The sequence below is a fragment of the Malania oleifera genome, chromosome 5 (genome assembly GCF_029873635.1).
Source record: "Malania oleifera isolate guangnan ecotype guangnan chromosome 5, ASM2987363v1, whole genome shotgun sequence".
Classification (NCBI taxonomy): domain Eukaryota; kingdom Viridiplantae; phylum Streptophyta; class Magnoliopsida; order Santalales; family Ximeniaceae; genus Malania; species Malania oleifera.
In genome coordinates, this window is record NC_080421.1 from 16,847,641 (window position 1) to 16,867,725 (window position 20,085).

Below are 20,085 nucleotides of genomic sequence, written 5' to 3' on the forward strand. Positions count from 1 at the left end.
GAAAAAAAGAATACAAATCTTTTAGTTAAAAATATATTTTGATCTTTTGAATGATTAGTCTCTTCATGAATGTCCCAATTCCAAACATAAAATAGGATGATAATCATTAGCTAATCCAATCCAGTTTAATTTAGTGTAGGTCAATTCTCTAATCTTTAGTATGAACTAAGGCATCTCTTTGATAACTTATATTAACTTTAATATTTGGCTCGATGAATCACTTTTTCATTTTCTTTTGTGGAGATGAAGGGTTATATTGTTTTGAGAGATGTTTAATTAAGAATTTAATATAGAATAGATGATTTCATGTAAAAAATTAATTTTAGATATTTAAATAATCTGATAATAGATTACAAAAACAATTGAAAATCTTAAAATTATTTTAATTTTTAATCATAATTAAAAATCCACAAATAAAAAGTAAAAAAGCAGAAAATATATCAAGCAGGCCCAAAGTTTTAAATTTAATTCTAATAATTAATTGGAGTTTGAGGATTTGAAAAATAAAAAATTAGATGTCGTGGATAAGAATCAATGTTTATGAAAAAAAATATATTATTGCCAACTGTATAAATTTGTGAAAAAAATAAAAATAAATTAAATAATATTATTCTGGGAAAAATGAAAAAAAATACCCCAATCATCTTCTGTTCCGGCAGCCGAGCAGCCTGAGCCGACAAACGCCAGACATAAGCCTGAGAAGACGATAGACGAAGTAGCGAACCAGCAAACTCTAGATATGAATAGGGTTTTTGCGAGAAAACAAGCAACTTCATCTCATTCCGATTCTTGGTTAATCCCAATTCAGCTTCTCCAGAGAAGGGGCTTCTGTCTGGGAATTCTTCCCGATGGCGTCGATCGCAGTTCCGACGCCTATGCTCGCAACTCAGAGGCCATGGAAGGTCTTATCTCCCAACTTCAATCCCACATCCGCAAGGTCAGTTCCTCTGTTAGCGTGTGTGTGTGTGTGTTGGGGGAGGTGGTGTCTAACGAGACTGACATGGTGTATTTGATTGATTAAGGTGCTTGGAGGAGGTGGAGCAGAAGCTGTGAAGAGGAACAGGAGCAGAAACAAGCTACTCCCAAGAGAGAGAATCGATCGCCTTATCGATCCCGGTTCTTCATTTCTCGAGCTTTCGCAGGTGTCTGAATTTGTTAAATGTCTATGGCATTTATATTCATCTCTAGTTGAAGCGTTCTGTTTGTTTGGTGAATTCAAATCTCCCAGTTTGTATTGTGGACAATGTAGTTGGCAAAATTCGTCACTAGTTGTTTGATGCTTTGATCCAATTATCCCTCTCCGCAGAAAGAATGACGCGGAGTGGTAGTACCCCTCCGTTTGGTTGCTGAGAAAACTCAAGAATTACGACAATCAACTTCCTATGGAGAGCCCTGGCCGAGTGCTTTTTAGAATCAACTATTAATAAGTGAATGGCCACCTCCACTAAGTCAAATGCTTGCGGTGTGCCTGGTTGTGCAAAGCCTTTGATCTAATAACATTCCGTATCTTAATTCCTTCCTCTTTCCTACATTTACTTAGAAAACAAATGGAGCACAATGGGAAAAGTTTTATATTTGTTACATGAAAATCCAAAGACTAGAATAGGGTTCTATGGAGTTTATATATGAGGTACCTAGTGCTTCAAACTAGCAAGGAATGCTCCCACTCCCTATGATAAATGTTTTCAGAAGTAATTTGAAAGAGACACAATATCTGATTTTCAACCATAAGAAATCTGTTGGTCTTTGACATTGTTCAAAATTATCATATATCCTTAGCAACTACGGAATCTCACTAACACATAATTGAGCAGATCCAGACCATTTCTTGACTCTGTATCATTATGAAACAACCAACATATGAAGCTTCTTCAAATCTTGACGCACCTTTTCTCTTCATCATTTGCCTGGAGTGGATGTATCCTTTTACGTAAATTGTCATGTCTTCACTTCTGATTACCTTTTTGTGGATAAAGCTTGCAGGCCATGAACTATATGAAGAATCCTTGCCGTCTGCTGGAATAATAACTGGGATAGGGGCGGTGCATGAGCGACTTTGTATGTTTGTGGCCAATGACCCCACTGTTAAGGGAGGAACTTATTATCCCATCACCGTCAAGAAACATCTCAGGGCACAAGAGATTGCCTCTCAATGTAGATTACCATGCATGTATCTTGTTGATAGTGGAGGTGCTTACCTTCCTAGGCAGGCGGATGTCTTTCCTGACAGGGATAACTTTGGTAGAATTTTCTATAATCAAGCATTGATGTCTGCTGAAGGTATTCCTCAGATTGCACTGGTGTTAGGTTCTTGCACTGCTGGAGGTGCTTACATACCTGCAATGGCTGATGAAAGTGTAATGGTGAAAGGAAATGGTACCATATTTCTTGCTGGTCCCCCGCTGGTGAAGGTTAGTTTTGGACATTCTGTTCTTCCAGAATGCTTCATGCGGTAATTTTTAGATCTGATTCGTGACAAATTTGTTTTCATGGATGTTTAAATTCATTGCAATGAAATTACGGTGTGTTCGTGTGCATGTATCTGGGTCTGGTTTTTGTGCAAGTTTATCTAGAAATCTTGGTTACATCTGAGGGAGCAGCTTTAAATCTTTTGGTAGGCTGCCACAGGTGAGGAAGTCTCAGCTGAGGTTTTGGGGGGTGCAACCACACATTGTAAGACATCAGGGGTCGCAGATTATTTTGCTCAAGGTATTCTTGTGTTATTTTATGCTGTGTTCTTCATATCAGCTTCTTTTCGAAGTTAAATGATCTTCTCAATGCATTTTACTGACATAACTGGTTTGCGGTAGAGTTGAAACTTTGCTGTTGGTAGCCATATGATTACAGCTGGCAGTTCTTAATATGCTGCATTAAAAATTGACTTGAGTCAGTCTGATGTAACGAGGAGGATATGTTTATTTTACTGATTAGCATATTTGGTCTCTGAGAAATGATCTTTAGCTGATTGGTTGCTTTTCTTTCTTCCAGCTACTTGACTGGATGATATGTAGTTATGCTGGTGATGCCTTGTGCATTTGGCCCCATGCTTTGAACGATATGTTTACAAGAAGGCTACAAATTTGCATTGAGAAAATTTTCTATTGTACCCATCTTTTCTTTCAATTAAAATTTTTATAGTTTAATTTAAAGTCAAAAGTCAAGTGTATGATTCTGATGTCAGTTGATTGCATTAATTATAAATTTTTATCATAGAAAAGTAATCAAGAAGAAAAAGAATTTTATTTTATAAAAAAGAAAAATCGTCTCTGGAAATATTTTAGCCATATGCCATCAACTTAAGTATATAAAATGCCATGAATAGTGTGCAGAAAAATATGGAACTGAAATTAATTTGAGTTCCATATGACCATGTGAAAAGCAATCCTGACATGTCCAAAATCCCAAATAAATTTGGCAATAGTTATCCATAGTATTAAGCAGCATGGAACTCCTGAAATAGTGAGCTTTAAGACAAGCAGGCTCAAGCTTCCTTGGCTGCAGCATCTTATAGGCCTACATTGTAATCTATAGAACAATTGTAATTGTGTAGAAAAGGTGAAGCTGATAGGTTCCCTCAAAAGTAAGGATGCAACATTGAATATATTTCATTCCTTGGAACTGGAGATTGAAACTTCATAAATCTTTGTCTAGATGGGGAACTCATTTTTATATTAATTGAAAATAACTGCTCAAGCTTATCAAACCCTAAAATTAAAGTGCAGGAACAGTGCAGTTTGTAGAAGTCTCTTGCTCTCTCCCTTAATTGAAATAAACCCTTCTTACTCCGAACGTACTGATCGTATGCGTTATTTTGCGTGTGATTTTCTGTCTTCCTTGTAGATGAGCTCCATGGGCTTGCTATAGGGAGGAACATTGTAAAGAATTTGTATATGGCTGGGAGACAAGGATTGACAAGAAAAATGCAACATGTTGTCTCTGAATATGAAGAACCACTATATGATGTAAAAGAGCTCCGTTCCATTGCACCAGTGGACCTCAAGCAACCCTTTGACATCAGATCAGTGATTGCTCGCATTGCCGATGGAAGCAAATTTGATGAATTCAAGAAATTATATGGCACTGTGAGGGCTTTTGAATAATCTGAACTCTCAAGTGATGTGCTTTCATATAAATTTTCAATATGATCATCCTTATGGTATTTTTGCAGACTCTAATAACAGGTTTTGCCAGGATTTATGGACAACCTGTTGGAATTCTTGGAAACAATGGGATATTATTTAATGACTCTGCTCTAAAAGGGGCCCATTTTATTGAATTATGTACTCAGCGTAACATTCCTATAATCTTTCTTCAGAATATCACTGGATTTATGGTACACTGTCTTAATTTTTATTCTATAGTTCTGTTGATAAAGCTGTACATTCCTCCCATGTCATTATATTTGTCTAAATAGAGGGATACAGTTCAAATTTATGTCTTATGATTTTACCTATTTTGCTTGTTTGTTTGTTTTTTTTTTTTTTTTTTTTGACAGGTTGGCTCAAGATCTGAGGCAGGTGGCATTGCAAAATCTGGAGCAAAAATGGTGATGGCAGTTTCTTGTGCAAAGGTTTACTCCTTCCACTTTTTTCCTTTTCTTTCTAATCCTCGCTACAAGTGCAACAATTTGAACATACAAATGCACCCATTTGAACAATGCTTTAGGAAGGCATTATACTTAAGAGACTGAAGAGCCTGGAGAATGGAATTTGTAGCCCCATGAGCAAGGCTGTCATCTACTTTTCTTTAGTAACTTATATTACCCTTAAAATTGTGTTTGCTCTCTCTCTCTCTCTCCCCGTCTCCCCCCCCCCCCCCAGGCCCCTCCACCAACTACCATGTGCTTTTGTTTTTCTTCTCTTTAAGTTGCTGGAGACTTTCTTATCAGTTATAATATACAGGTTCCGAAAATTACAATTGTTGTTGGTGGAAGCTTTGGTGCTGGAAATTATGCTATGTGTGGGCGTGCATACAGTCCTAATTTCATGTTCTTCTGGCCCAATGCCAGAATTTCAGTAATGGGTGGTGCACAGGTAGACTCTCTACTTGATATATCAGTTGTAGATCAAAATTGTAATTTGGAATTCATGGCATGCATTGCTTTCTACCTGCTCAAATCTATATAACTATCAATAGAACTGGGACAGTTTTTTTCTTTTGCCTTGTGTCCTTGACAATACACATATAAACCAGCATAAGTTCTTTTGCAAAATGTGTTAAACTGAATGGCTTTTTTCGGTCCAATTCCATCAATTTTTGTTGAGGCAATTCTTACTTGTTTATCAGATACTGATCTAGCTCCTGAAATATATGACATTCTTGAAGAGACAATATGTGCTGCATATGAAAAAAAAAAAAAAAAAACCTTCAATCCATCACTTACATCTCTTTTTATTTCTCTCTAAAACTATCTCAAGTCTCTTCGCAACATTTATTCTCTAATGCTTGAGTTTCTCCATCCATCTCCAATTTTCCTTCCTCTGCCTCTTGATCTGTTTCACTTGATAGAAAAAATATAATCTGAGTTGATGCCAGCAACATCAGTTGTGTACCTATTGGTGCCGAAATTCATCATGCCCATTTATAATGAGCATAATTCTAAGCTAGCAGAGGTTGTTTTTTTAAATAAAAAAAAAAAAAAAATTGCTTGGGGGGGGGGGGGGGGTGGGGTGTGAGTTTTGATGATGTGGAAAATAAAATAGCTGGTGGGTAAATATCCATCCTATGGAAAAAGATAGGTGCAGGCTGACAGGACTCAGCCATCTCTGTATTAGCTCTCTAATGATGAAGTACAACAAGAGAAAGTTGAGAGGGATAAGCATTCTTTGGGATAGGGTTTTTGTGTGGGGACATCATGTATTTGTGTCATAGTCTCACATCGGATGTGTACTAGGGAGATCTTGAACTTATAAGGAGGGTTTGGGTTCCAACTAAGTGAGGTGTCTTTTATAGGACAAATCTGTGAGGCCAGTGGGCCAAAGCATACAATACCTCACCGAAGTTGGGCCCAAGACCGTTACAATTGGTATCAAAGCCTCCCTGGGGGTACTATCATGCAAAGTGAATCTGCCCTAGGGATACTGTCATGTGAGTGGATCAGCCCTGGAGGTAATATCATGTGAGTGGATCCTACACAAAAATATAAGTCCCTTTGCCGAGTACGTCAAAGATCAGACAAGAGGACCTGTCGTGGTCTCACATCAGATTTGTATTAAGGAGATCACGCTGACAAGGATGTCAGAAATCGGGTGGGAAAGCCTGTCACGAACTCACATCGGATGTGTACTAGGGAAATCACACTCGTGAGGATGTTAGAGATTGGACGGGAGAGCCCGTCACGATCCCACATCGGATGTGTATTAGGGAGATCTTAGATTTATTAGGAGGGTTTGGGTTCCAACTAAGTGAGGCGCCTTTTATAAGACAAACTTGTGAGGTCAGTGGGTTAAAGCAGACAATACCTCACTGAAGTTGGGCCTAGGACCGTCACAATTTGCCATGTGTCACGGTCCCACATCAGATGTGTGCTAGGGAGATCTTGGGCTTATAAGGATGGTTTGGACTCCAACTATGTGAGGCGCTTTTTATAGAACAAATCCGTGAGGCCAATAGGCCAAAGCGGACAATACCTCACCGGAATTGGGTTCAGGACCGTTACATTTGGGGGTACTATCATGTGGGTGGGTCCTATGCAGAGGTGTGAGCCACTCGGATGAGGGTGTCAGAGATTGGACGGGAAAGCCTGTCACGGTCCTACATCGGATGTGTACTAAGGAGATTTTAGACTTATAAGGATGGTTTGGACTCCAACTATGTGAGGCACCAAAATAGGACAAATCCGTGAGGTGAGTCAACCAAAGCGGACAATACCTCACCGGAGTAGGGTCCAAGACCGTTACACCATGCTTCAATTATACAAGAACATGATGCTGTTGTGGTCCAAGAGCAACCACAACTATGCGATTTCATGCAATTAAAAATCTTTTCTTGTCCTGGAAAGATATTCAAGATGTTTCCTCTTGCTCTCTTGTAGCACACACATACACACACCTTATGGTTTTCTTTTAATTAAATAATTGTAGTGATTGTGAGCTTTTTTTTTTTTAGGTCCATATTGATTGTGAGCTTTGTATGTTTCTCAGGTTTCTTTGGGATATAAATGAAAGAAAGCATAAATAAACTCATAATGTGTAGTCTGTTTCTGTTTTTCCATTTTTGTTTTCTAATGTAACAGAGGACATGCTTGTAATTTAGTTGGATACTCCGTGCATCATAGTACACTTGTTCAGAAGTAAATCAAGCCACACATGTCTTGCAGCTGCTCTAGAGGAGTCGTGTAGAATTGTAGATTCTTGTGTTGTTTTAGAAAAGCAATTCTGAGCTGTATCAAATTACACTGTCCACTGGTAGGAGACAATATTGAAGCTTTTGGAAGTGGTATTTCTGTCCCATATGCTTTATTTTTAAACTTTCGGAATATTTGTCTTTACTATGACATATTTTTTGGAAGGTCTTAACCATGACATATTAGATCTGTGGCATTTGAAAATGGGAAAGAAGCCTTTTCAGTATTATTTGATTTCAAAGAGACACTATCAATCATGTAAAGATAAAAAAAAATAAGCGTTTGTTTTGAGCTTACAGACAGGTACATACATAAATTGTAGCTAATATATTTTCAAAGATAAAAAATTATTTATTATTTAGACAATAGAAGAAAGTTCATGTTGATGGAAAGGAAGATCATTAGATATTTCTCAACAAACAATGACCCATAAAATTTGTTTCATAAAAAAAAAAAAAAAAATGCATTCAGATCATCAACATTTTTAAATAAAATATATATATATATATATCATACATTTATTTTGTTTTTTTTTTCCTTTTTTTAATTAAAAAAATTATGATTGATGCCATTTTATTTTATTATATTTAGTATTTACGCCATTGCTTATGTTACAGACATTTTGCAAGAAGTGGCTCTAAGGAAATATTTTCAGCTATACATGTGTCTTTTATTTTTTGTTCGAGAAATTTAGTCTATTAGTAGACTGGGCTCATTGTTAAGATCTTTCCTGAAGCAGGATTTGCACCACATTTTTGCTCTTGTTAAGTAATTAGCCCCATAAGGTTGCTATAACTGTTTTATTTTATTGGCATTTTACTGAAAGTGAAAATATTTCATTGGTGGAATGCCCTCAATTGCCTAAATAAACTACTGAAGAGCTGGCTTAACTGTGAGCCAATATTGAAAATAGCTCTAGAAAAAATGGTTCAATGTAATACTGAAACAAGACAATGTAACAATGAACACCTCGACGCATTCGCAACCGAGGTGCTTATAATGACCATCAAAATCATGGTTTGATAATATATGTATATATATATATATATAATGGCCATATTATTATTATTGTTGTTGATTGTCGCTGTTGCCGTTACAAGGAACTTAATCATAATATGAAGTAAATCTGTAAAATGAGAATATACCCTAGCAAGCACAAGCATTTGGCTAGTTTATCCTGGAATTGATTTTGTTTTTATGACAATGATGTAGGCTGCTGGAGTGCTGGCTCAAATTGAAAAGAGCAGCAAGAAAAAAAAAGGAATCCAGGTAGATCGCCCTCCCTCCCATTCTCTGCTATTTGCGTTTTCTAGACCAAACTGCAACTTGAGTCTCTTGTTGTCGCATTGTTTTGCAGTGGACTGAGGAAGAAGAGGAATCATTCAAGGCAAAGGTTGTGGAGGCATATGAGAGAGAAGCTAGTCCTTACTACTCCACAGCAAGACTATGGGATGATGGCGTCATTGATCCAGCCGACACACGAAAAATATTGGGTCTTTGCCTATCTGCTTCAATAAACCGTGCACCTGAAGAAACTCGATTTGGTGTGTTCAGAATGTGAAGCAGTTAATTGTAGCATAAGGGCAATTGTTGTATAAAATACAATCCCTGCCATCCAAATGCTTGCTTACAAATAATCCAGATGGATTCTCATCTGAAATGAGGACGGGAGTTGGATCAACGGTAGAGTTGTTCCTTTATGACCGGTTGATCATGAGTCCAAGTCTAAGGAAACAATCTCTCTATATAAAAAGCGCAATGATTGGGTACACCGTACACTGTGATGACTCTTGCCCCACCCTCGTGAAGCGGGAAGTCTTGTGGTTTGGGACACCATTTTTATTCTCATCTTAAATGTTTCACCACATTTCCATCAATGAAAAGACTTTGTTCATGTATTGTTATTGTTGTTTGTGAGTTTTCTTTTAAAGCACACAAAATTCTTGCGAGTTTTACACTTGACCTTGGCCCAAAAAAGGCAAGAAAGCTGCTAATCATAAAAGCATGGAAACAACTCAAAAATATGGGCTAGAGTTAACTCCCGACGAACTAAATGACAATGAATGTAGTTCGTTTTCATCCTCAGCCCAAATATTGACGTTAGGATGATAAAAAGCTTAACACTTCTCATTCTTATTATTTTTTTAATATAAAAAATAAAAAAGATATAATTTTAATATAATATAAATAATATTTAATAATATTATTTACAAATACTTACAACAGGGGCGAAATTGGCGTGATAGTGATCCTTCTATTCAATTATTTCAACTACTTCCGAACACCTCATAGTGTATTTTCTCTATTTAGGTATTTCAAAAATTAGAATTTGAAAACTTCAATGGAAAGGAGCTCCCAATCCTTGACATGCACATGGTTGTGGTATTGTGTGAATTGGAGCCATTATAAAGGGGACCGAAATTAAACAACTACTCTCATTTTGATTGCGTAAAATCAAGCTTGAAGTAGAATTAAATTTTAGAATAGAATCATATTCTTGTATTTGGGATAAGTCGGATTTTAGTCGAAATATGATTTCTATAAATGGGGAAATCATGATTTTGGTCCAAATGACCATCTTCGTTTCATGAAATCAAACTCTCTTTATAATAAATATTATAAAAACAACAACAAAATATTATTAATACTATTATTATAATAATAAAAATAATAACAACTAATAATAATTATAATAAAATAATACTTATTTTTATAAAAATAATAATAATTAATATTTTAAAGATAATAATTATTATATTAACTAGCCAACAAAATAAATTAACAAATAAATAATAATCTTTTTTAATAAATAAATAAATTTTAAAAATATATTATTTTAGAATAATTATAGGTGATTGCAAGGTAGAAAATTTTTTGTAAAGGACATTTTTTGTTAGTGAAAAGTTAGATCAAGAAAAAGGGAATCCCATTTTTAATAAAAGAGATAATAATGACTAATCACAATTAAAGGTTATGGGAAGTATGAAACGAAAGAAATATTTGTTTTTAATCCCCTCCATAGAAGACGAAGAACTACAAGCGCCCGTGGCCTAATGGATAAGGCGTCTGACTTCTAATCAGGCGATTGTGGGTTCGAGTCCCACCGGGCGTGTACAAATTTTTCCACGCGTTTTTACTCCATCAAAGTCGTCTTTTCTGAAATTTGACAAAAAAAAAAAAACAAATAGAAATCTTTTATAAAACCGGTGAGGTGTGAGGTGTGAGGTGAGTGTGTCTTTTCCCTTTCCCAAGTCTGATTGGTAGAAACGTGCTCCCCACTGCTCACTCCACCCACCCACACACACACACACACACACACTCACTCACACGTGCTTCCATTTTCATTTTTCGCCCTCGTTTGCCAATTCCCGAAACCGCGCGTCCCTAGTTTTCACTCCGCCCCTAGCTGCTCCACCCACCTCCCCCATTTTCCATTTTCCCTCTCTCTGCGCATCATCATGGCTACAGCTTCTTGTTCTTCCGCTTTCTCCCTCACCCGCTCTCGCCCGCAGGCCACGAACCCGCGCCCTCCGCTTCTCTCTCGGTGGCAGCTCCGCCACCAGCTCGGAGGTCCTTCCGCTTTCCACCTCCACACCAACAAGGGGTTTAGGGTTCAGACCTCGCCGCTCCCTCTCAATGTTCTCTGCTTGCGCGATTACGACGGTACTCCCCTCTCTCTTGATTATACGGAGATTTTTTTTTGCGATTCTGTTTGGAGTGTTTCTTGAGTTTTATTGCCGTGTGAGCGTTTCTTTGTTATTGCTCTTCGAAGGCACGTTTCAGTCCTTTTTTTTTTTTCTTTGCTTGATGACGAAAACTACCGTAATGCTATGAGCAGTTTTGATTTCCCTCTCTGTCGCACTTTATTATCCAGAGATTTCTTGTGATTCTGGTTGGATTCTTGGGGTTTATCGGTGTTTGAGCATTTCTTTATTACTGCTCGCGAGGCACATTTTGTTTTTGTTTTTTTTTTTACTTGATTATGAAAAGGATCGTAATGCTATGCGCACTTCTATGATCTTTTTTTTTTTTTTTCTTTTTTGTTTTTTGGGGTTTTATTACGGAATGCCTATTGAACAGTGCTTATTGTTATGGTCATTTCTTTTCTTTTATCAGGGATTCTGTGCTTTATGCTTGTAGTGTCCTCCTTGAATAAAAAAATGTGCTTTGATTTCTTGTGATTCTGTTCAGAATTCTTGAATTTTATTGGCATTACACCATTTCTTTATTATTGTTCTTGAAAAGAAAATTTCATCTTCATTTATTTCCTAAAAAGACAAGTTGACTTGATGGCGAAAAGTACTCTAATTCTATGGGATTTTCTGTAGTTTATGCTTGTAGTGTCCTTGTTGCGTTAAGAATGCTCTCTTTCATTTAGTTTTTTGGTTCGGAATTCAGTTAAATAGGATATGCATTTTATCCATTTTAGTGGCTCAGTTGAACTACTGCTACATAAATAATGAACTAACTTTAATAAACATAGTCTTTATAGCTGAGAGTGGATTATGCATCAGCATGGCCTTAATTAGGGGCTCATGAAATGATCCTAGCTGGTTGTTGATGATTGGTTTCAAACTTTGGGATGCATTATTGAGTTTTGAGATGCAAAAAATAAACTCCATTGGTATTCAAAGTTTGGAAATTGTTTATATGGCTACTATTTGCTTTTGGGGATGACTGATGTCTTGAGATTTGGTTGTGATTTGGAGATCTATATTATTTTTATAATTTTTTTCTGGGGAAAATATTCAAAATTCACAGTTTTGAGGATTGCAATTGAAATTGCATCAAGATTCCTTCTGTAATGCTATAGAATGTACACACTCGCAATTGAATTGAACTCATACTCCATCTTTCCACCACCTTCAATGATGATTTTGATTTTCTTTGATATATTTTAATATCTGCATTTCTTTATGAAAAAACATTGAGGAATCTTGGTGCTTTATTTTTATTTGATTTTTCATTTATTTCTACATTCCTCTCTTTGTTTTGTTTGAGGACGGGGACAACTATCTCCAGCCCAAACCTGTTTTAGTTGATATGTTTCTTTTGTATTCAAGCAGTGAATGTCATGTGCAGTTGGCTTTTTCCGGATTTATTTTCCAATTGTCTTTCAACAATGGACACACTTCATAAAGAGGAGAAGAAGAAAGGATAAAGGTTGAAGGAGGGGTTTGCTTGCTGGTAGGAGAGTAATATATTGGACAGTTTAGAGATCTTTTTAGAATCTTTAGAAACCTTCCCTCATGTGAAACATTCATCACTAGGGGGAGGGGGAGAGTAACGTTTTATTTGATAATAACAGTTCTCTGGGATTTAGACTGTAGTGATAGTGTGACAAGCATTATTTGCATGTGAATTCTGGGAAATCCATTTGATGTTGGAGAATGCAGTAGATATCATAGACTGAGCGAGACATAGTGGATAATCTGATTCATTTCAATCTTATGTTATGATCAATGAGATATCTGGTTTGATTATATTAGTTAGATTGAATAGATTGTCTTTGCTTGGTTAGATTATTGTGGTCAGATTATTGTTTCTATTATATTAAACCTTCTTTGGACCATTGTATAAGAATTAGGTGATCATAGGACAATAACAATCTTGCATTTATCCATTTTTCAAAGTTAAAGATAGATCATAATTTGTAACATGACTGTCTATATATTGAATTTGAAGGGTATACCACAGAAACCATGTTTGCCTTCTTTCCTTCTCTTTTTTTTTTTTTTTTTAAATAAATTTTTTAGTTTATTTTTCATGGTTTTCAATTCAGTGTGCATGGAGAAGAAGGATTTTGTGGGAGTTTCTTGACAACAAATGTTTGCTTTGGATGAAATCAAGAAATTATTTGTGTCACTTAATAGTTTTTAGTAAGGGACTAGTAATCGTAGGATGTTGGAATTTTGCTTGTGGATTCGGTTAAGACAGTTTCTAATACTTGATGAAAATAAAATTGTAAGCACTATTTTAACTTTATTTATGAACTAATGACATGATGAGAACATCACTTTGCACTGAAAAATTTAGTGCCTGCTGTCTGGGCCTTTTTGAGCAGAATGCATCAATTTTCAAGTTATTTGGCACTGTTTAATTAGGCACTGTTTTTTCAGAAATGAATCTAAATTTTCTATATCCTGCACAGCATAAAAATTGTTCAGCACAAACACAGAGTATCTTAAAGTGCTTACAACTTTGTTACTTGTCCCAACAAAACACTTAGTTTTAACCATCCATTTTTAAAAAAAAAACAAACCAAAACAAAAGAACAAATGAAAAACAATAGGTAAAATAAGCTCAAACTGCATATTATATCTAAAACTAGGTTCAAATTGATTCCTGGAATGTCTAATTCTCACATGCTTTGCTTTACTCTGGGCCAATGAACGTATTAAATAGCCATGCACTGTCATGCAACTTGATTTATAGCCTAAAATGTTCACCTTTATGGATTCCCTCTGTTTCTTTTTTCTGGGGCAATTGCATATGTATTGCATTATTCATTCTTTCAAATTTTATCTGGTAACTAAAATACATATTTTATTTAAAAAACTTATGGAATTTAGACAATTAGACCAGTTGGGCTAAAAAAGACTAAGTTCCAAAGAGAATGATGCTTTGTTCAGCAACATCTTGAAGTTGTAACTGGAAAAAAGAAGAAGCTTTCTTACAGTTCTTAATGTTGTGACTAGATCAAAGCATTCATGCTGTGGCATTAGTGGAACACATGGTGCAACAATAATCTTATAATGTTGGGAATTTGCAGTAAAGACGGTCACAGGAGACTCGTGGGAACAATTGATTCTGAGCAGCAAGGTCCCTGTTCTTGTTGAATTCTTCGCCAGTTGGTGTGGCCCCTGCAGGATGGTCCACCGGGTGATCGATGATATCGCCATAGAGTACGCTGGGAGACTCAGATGCTTCGTTCTCAACACGGATAATGATGCCCAGCTGGCCGACAAGTATGAGATTAAAGCTGTTCCAGTGGTTCTGCTGTTCAAGGATGGGGAGAAACGTGATTGTGTGGTTGGGACCATGCCCAAGGAGTTCTATGTGACTGCAATTGAGAAGCTGCTGGAGTCGTAGTCACATCCCAGTTCACACCATTATAGCATCCTGGAAAGTTGATGATTTTTCGGTCTCCATTTGTCTTCACAAATTACAGGCATTCACTCATGAGCCCTCCACAGTGTACATTCCTCACATATATGCTTTACAAATGACCACGGGAGGTGCTGTGGAATGGCAGGAGCGTTTTGTTCCTCTTTGTGCAAAATTGGACGTGTTTGTGTTGAATTTTTTCGCCTTGGTTATATGGAGGGTTTCTTTTCATATAACAATACATTCTCATTGGTAATATAGAGGGTAGTTTGGATGAGGGTTGATTTGGGATTGTTGACAAGCTCTCTCCTACAATCTCCAATAGTGAGTGATTCGATCATAATATGATGGCACATAGTGAGTGATTCGATCTAAGTTGATAAAAATGTGCTTGAAGATAAGTGCATAAGGGTTTATTGTAACGCCCCGAACTCGAAAGTGGGCTCGGGGTGTTATTTGTGGATAAAATAACCTTTGATACCATAATACCTCCACTCCCCCTAACAAGGGAAAATTGGGTGGTCTTGGCATAATTGAAAGTAAAATCATATAGTGGAAGAAAACACGTCAATCTTATTACCAGAGTTTTAATTGTCCCCAAATATACATATAAATTTCCTGTCAATATATTACAGCTCCAAAATATCAAAACATAATAGTTGGTGTTTCACTAGCTTTGACTACTACTATCAATAGTCTAGTCTTAGCCCTGAAGTAGGTTAGGCATGGTTCCTTGTAGGATTTGAAAAATGAGATGGATAATGGGGTAAGACACTTATCAGTAAGGCAGAGTAGACTATCGTCAGTGTGTGGCTAACATGAGTTATCCTGTGAATATAAAACTTCCATTATTTAACTGTATTTGAAATGACATTTTAAAACTGTATTGATCTGTAATATTGAAAATACATAATTTTTAAATAATGTACTGTCGGCTTAGCATAACCTATTAATAGTAAATTTGTCAATGTATGCTTAAAAGAAATCACCCTATACTGCTGAAGTAGCAACATCATGATTTCTCATTGACATGCTTCTCTCCCATGACCAGCTGTGCAGCCCGAGGGTTGGATTTAGCATATGACTGACCGACCATAGCTAAGTCAAAAAAAGGTAATAAGTACGATTGTGTCTGCTTTATACCTGGAATTGCATTGGGAGGGTCACCCGAAACTACATCAAGAGAAGTACTGTACCCAGGCCACAAATCGACCATCCCGCATCACAGTTTCATCCCCGTGTGATTGCATTCACTGCCAACACATAGGTACGGTACCGTGCTCATAACATAACATTTGATATCCTCGGGATTCTTACATCATATATGACAATTTACATTATAAAATTAAAATTATAATTCATTTTCATAAATTGTATAAAACATAAGTTATTCATAATTCTATCAAATATCTGTCATATACTGTCTCGGTATAAAACTAACATTTCATAACTCGGCGTCTAGTCATCATATCACATATCGGCTTATAGCTGTCACCTCACATCTCTGCTTATAGTCGTCAAATCATACTGTATCATAACTGTATAAACATTCTGTTCATTTATGTCATTTTAAATCGTTCTCACGCCACACAATTTTCATATGATAAATCATAAATATACATAACTGTCTAGAAAACATATAAGTTACTAAAAATAGAGGAATGAACATCTCCAAGGTTTAATTTAACTCAAACTATACATTTTATTGAAAATAGGAGATGTTCAACTCATTCACGTTAGTTTTTCCCAAAAACGTATAAAAGTCAAAACAACCATTTTCATATGCTTGATTCGTTTAGAAAATCATATATACCGTTCCTGTAAACATATATTGCAATTTAATCGGTTCATATCTCAAAAATATGTGACATAATATAATCCCCTTACCTGTTGCTGAAGAAACTATCTAAAACCTTCAAAACCACGAAACTTAGCTGCTCGAATCTGCCGAAGATTGACGACCTACGTGCCGGGAGGAGGGAGAGAGAATCAAGGAGTACCCGAAGGTGATCTAGGAGGCTTAGAAGAGAGAGAGAGAGAGAGAGAGAGAGAGAGAGAGAGAGAGAGAGAGAGAGAGAGAGAGAGAGAGAGAGAGAGAGCAAATGAGAATTATGAAGAAAAATTATGTTACTTAGCCCTTAAGTAACTCAGCCCGTAGGAAAATCGTCGACGATTTTTCTGAACTTTACAAAACCGTTGATGGTTTGACACTTAAATTGCTCTCTATAGTTGTAACCGTTGACCCTTTTTTTTAGACTCCCTAAAAACGTCGACAGTTTAGTCCTGTGCCAAACCAATTTCCCTCTTTTCTTTCCCTTTCTCTTTTCTTTTATTTATTTCTTTATTTTCGTGGTTCGGGTTACTACATTTATTGCTATGAATATTAATCCAATTAATTAATATTTTAATTTAATTAATTATTCACCACTTTTATTAACATAACAAAAATAGGATAACACCTGAATTTTTGAATTTGACATCCCACTCCTGTGTTTTTTAAACTGACTAGAAAACCCCATTAGGTTTAAATTTATTGACAAAATAAACCTTTTGCTAGTTGTCAATAAGTCAATTGTTTGTTACGTATGTGAGGAAAATGAATTTTACCTTAATAAAATGATATATTGGCTAGTAGAGTGTCTTGAAAATTGAATAAACAAATCAAAAACTTGACCAATTCTTGAAAATTAAATGTAGGATACTCTATGAAGTAAGTGATGCCTTCCTCATCTGTGATTTGCCAATTGACATCAATATGACAAAATAATTCTATTGTTATTTTAAAATATACATGAGAAATGAAATTTTCTAATAAATCATAAAGAATGCCTAGTAAATATAATGCAATAAAATGTTTGTTTGATGTAATTTTCATAAAAATTTAATGACTAAACACCTCACAAAACAAAACATAGTTCAATATTTAAAATTCAAGTGGCCTATTAAACAAATTGTTAAAAAAAATTAAAATTCATACTTCATAATTGTAAAAATTAAGTTGAATGTTAGTTCTTCTATGTGTAAAATATAAATGCTAAATGGACAAAGAAAATCCAAATTTAATTAATTGGTTGAACTTTAATTGAGTCAATTCATAATTTTTTTTTCTTCTGATTTTATTTAAGTTGCTACATTATTAAATACATAATTTAACTAGACCAAAAAAGAGAGCAGTAATTCAACCAAAATGTTGATATGACTCGGTTTTCTAAACTATAATTTTTAAAGTATATATTTAATCATTTAATTTGCATGAAAATTGTGCATAACAAATACTTTGGAACAATGTAATTATCTAAGTATTTTTTTAATTATTAATATTATTAATTTATTTTTGATATATTTTAAAATTTTAAAAATAATACAAATGTAATACTTTCATGCTTTTTGTCAACCAATTGACCCAAACCAATTAAGTTTTGTTAGACTGGTTAACCCAAAAAATGGGTGTCCAACTCCCTAACAAGTTCAATTTTGAAAATACATTTCACTTAATTGAACAATTTTTCCAACTTAATTTATTAAATTAATGTCATTTTCGTAAGTTATCTTAAAACAATTGAATAAAAGAGTACAATTGTCATTTTATAAAGGATTTATTTTTTCACATATGTGTAACAACTGACTAAAAAACAATCAACTAGTGGAAGATTCATTTTGTTAATAAATTTAAGCCTCGGGAGATTTTTTGATAGTTTTCAAAACTCAAAGGGATGATGTAGTAACTCGGAAAATTAAAAATGATTAAAATAATTAGAAATAAAATAATAAATAAACAAATAAAAGGAATAGTATAAAAAATAAAAAAATGAAATAGAATGAAATTAGATTAATTAATTATTATTTAATTGAATTAATAAATTAATTAAACGTTATTTAGTTGAATTAATTAAGTAAATTATATGATGGGTATATATATAATATAAAATAATGCAAAAATAAAATTAAATGAATTCAATTGGTACCTTACCTCTCCGGCGCCTCTCAAATCTCTCAGTCTCTTTTGAGTGTCCGCCCACTTCTCCGTCTCCGTCTTTCTCTCTTCTCAATTTCTCAACAGATATTCGGTCGACAAGGAAACGGAAGGTATCATTGGGTTCCTAACTCCGCCACCGACATTTCTATTGGAGCGGATTTATCGTGGGAGCGGCGTAGGCACCACTCCTAGGGAAAGATATATTTCCTCTAAATCCTTAATTTTTTCTTAAATCTACCGCTAAATCAATGATCAGGCACCCCACGTGGTCCTAGTCGCGATCGTCGACGTTTTGGCCAGAGTAAATTTCCAATTGAGTTTTTTTAGACCCCACTCCAAAGCGAGAGTAAGATTTGAGAAATTAGGTAAATTGGTTATATTCGAGAGTATAACTATTTATTTGGAATTTATGCCCTAGGAAATATTAAAATAGTATTTTATTTATGGTTGATTTAATGAAACTAGGATTTTTAATTTTAGGATCTAGGTGAGCGCCACAGGCATCTTTTCGGAGTCCCTGTTGGCGTACTTTAAGAAACCAGGTAAGAGGAAAAATATATATTAAATCAAAATTTTTATGAATTTAATGGAAAATGAATTGTATTATACGTGTATATGTTTCAGTATGGATTTAAAATGTCAACCATTTAAATTACATTTTTTCGAGCTTAGGATTGTTTATTAGATACGTATATGCGAAAATAAACCGATGAAAGTGAAAAATATTTTCATGATAATTATGTAAGAAATGAAAGATATTTTCAGTATATAAACGTTAAATGTTAGTTGACTTATTTTACAAGCAATGTATGAATTTTGTTACTAAATTATGTGGCATGAGTAAATGTAAGTTATGTGCAAATATATGTTAAATGTATGAGATGCAAGCTAAGAAAGTAAAATATTAAGAATGAAATATGATATGAACCATGTTGCTTGTATATGTTAATGCAACTATGTAAATGTATGACAACTGAAAGTCGTGTTAGCAGATTCTAGTGCATTTCTATGTGGACTAACTAATGACAGTTAAAAGGAGTTGTGTTAGCAAATTCTGACTCATTTCTATGTGGACTAACTGATGACGGCTAAAGAGCGGCTGTAGTACGAATGAATGAAATGAAAATGGAATGAAATGACAATTGAATGAAATGTGAAATATGAATGATGTAAATGAGAAAGAGTCACTTAAAGTGAAAATGTTTAAGCTATGAACATGAACAGATGTGAATGACTGAATAATAACAGAAAGAATAATGTATTATGATATTAAAAGTATCTATGCTCTTAGAAACACGAAACCATCAATGGTTTGCCGTGATTTTACTGAAATCGTCATTCTAGGAAAAACACATAACACCGTCAAGAGTCCCTGTCTAGCTACAAGACAACTCTTGACTTACTCTGCCCATTTCCTATATCCTATACTCTGATATGTTCACAAAAGCACGCCTAACTAAGTCTACAAGACCTAACAACTTGGTTAGCTCTGATACCAAGCTGTCACGCCCCGAACTTGGAAATGGGACCTAGGGTGTGATTTAGTAACCTAACATAACCTGTCCCTGTACCATGCAACATCCATGATACTACACAATATAAGGGTCCAACCCCGTAGGGTTCATGTATACCCTATCCACAATCACATACACAATAT

General features: G+C 35.1%; 2 protein-coding genes and 1 non-coding gene across 3 annotated transcripts; all 3 read left to right on the forward strand.

Moving 5' to 3' along the window:
• The first annotated feature begins 578 nt into the window (after positions 1–578).
• LOC131156539 (methylcrotonoyl-CoA carboxylase beta chain, mitochondrial) lies at positions 579–9,243 on the forward strand. The gene is made up of 10 exons (XM_058110311.1): positions 579–937; positions 1,023–1,142; positions 1,977–2,411; positions 2,619–2,709; positions 3,841–4,082; positions 4,169–4,333; positions 4,496–4,570; positions 4,902–5,033; positions 8,558–8,614; positions 8,703–9,243. Exons 1-10 carry the CDS (start codon positions 740–742, stop codon positions 8,904–8,906), a joined length of 1,719 nt encoding a protein of 572 aa, XP_057966294.1. The 5' UTR covers positions 579–739; the 3' UTR covers positions 8,907–9,243.
• A 1,141-nt stretch (positions 9,244–10,384) lies between these two features.
• TRNAR-UCU (transfer RNA arginine (anticodon UCU)) lies at positions 10,385–10,457 on the forward strand. The gene has a single exon. It is a non-coding gene; the product is annotated as a tRNA-Arg (tRNA).
• A 98-nt stretch (positions 10,458–10,555) lies between these two features.
• Positions 10,556–14,729, forward strand: LOC131156540 (thioredoxin M3, chloroplastic). The gene is made up of 2 exons (XM_058110312.1): positions 10,556–11,008; positions 14,118–14,729. The coding sequence occupies exons 1-2, from the start codon at positions 10,804–10,806 to the stop codon at positions 14,435–14,437; spliced, it is 525 nt and encodes a 174-aa protein (XP_057966295.1). The 5' UTR covers positions 10,556–10,803; the 3' UTR covers positions 14,438–14,729.
• The last annotated feature ends 5,356 nt before the right edge of the window (positions 14,730–20,085 follow it).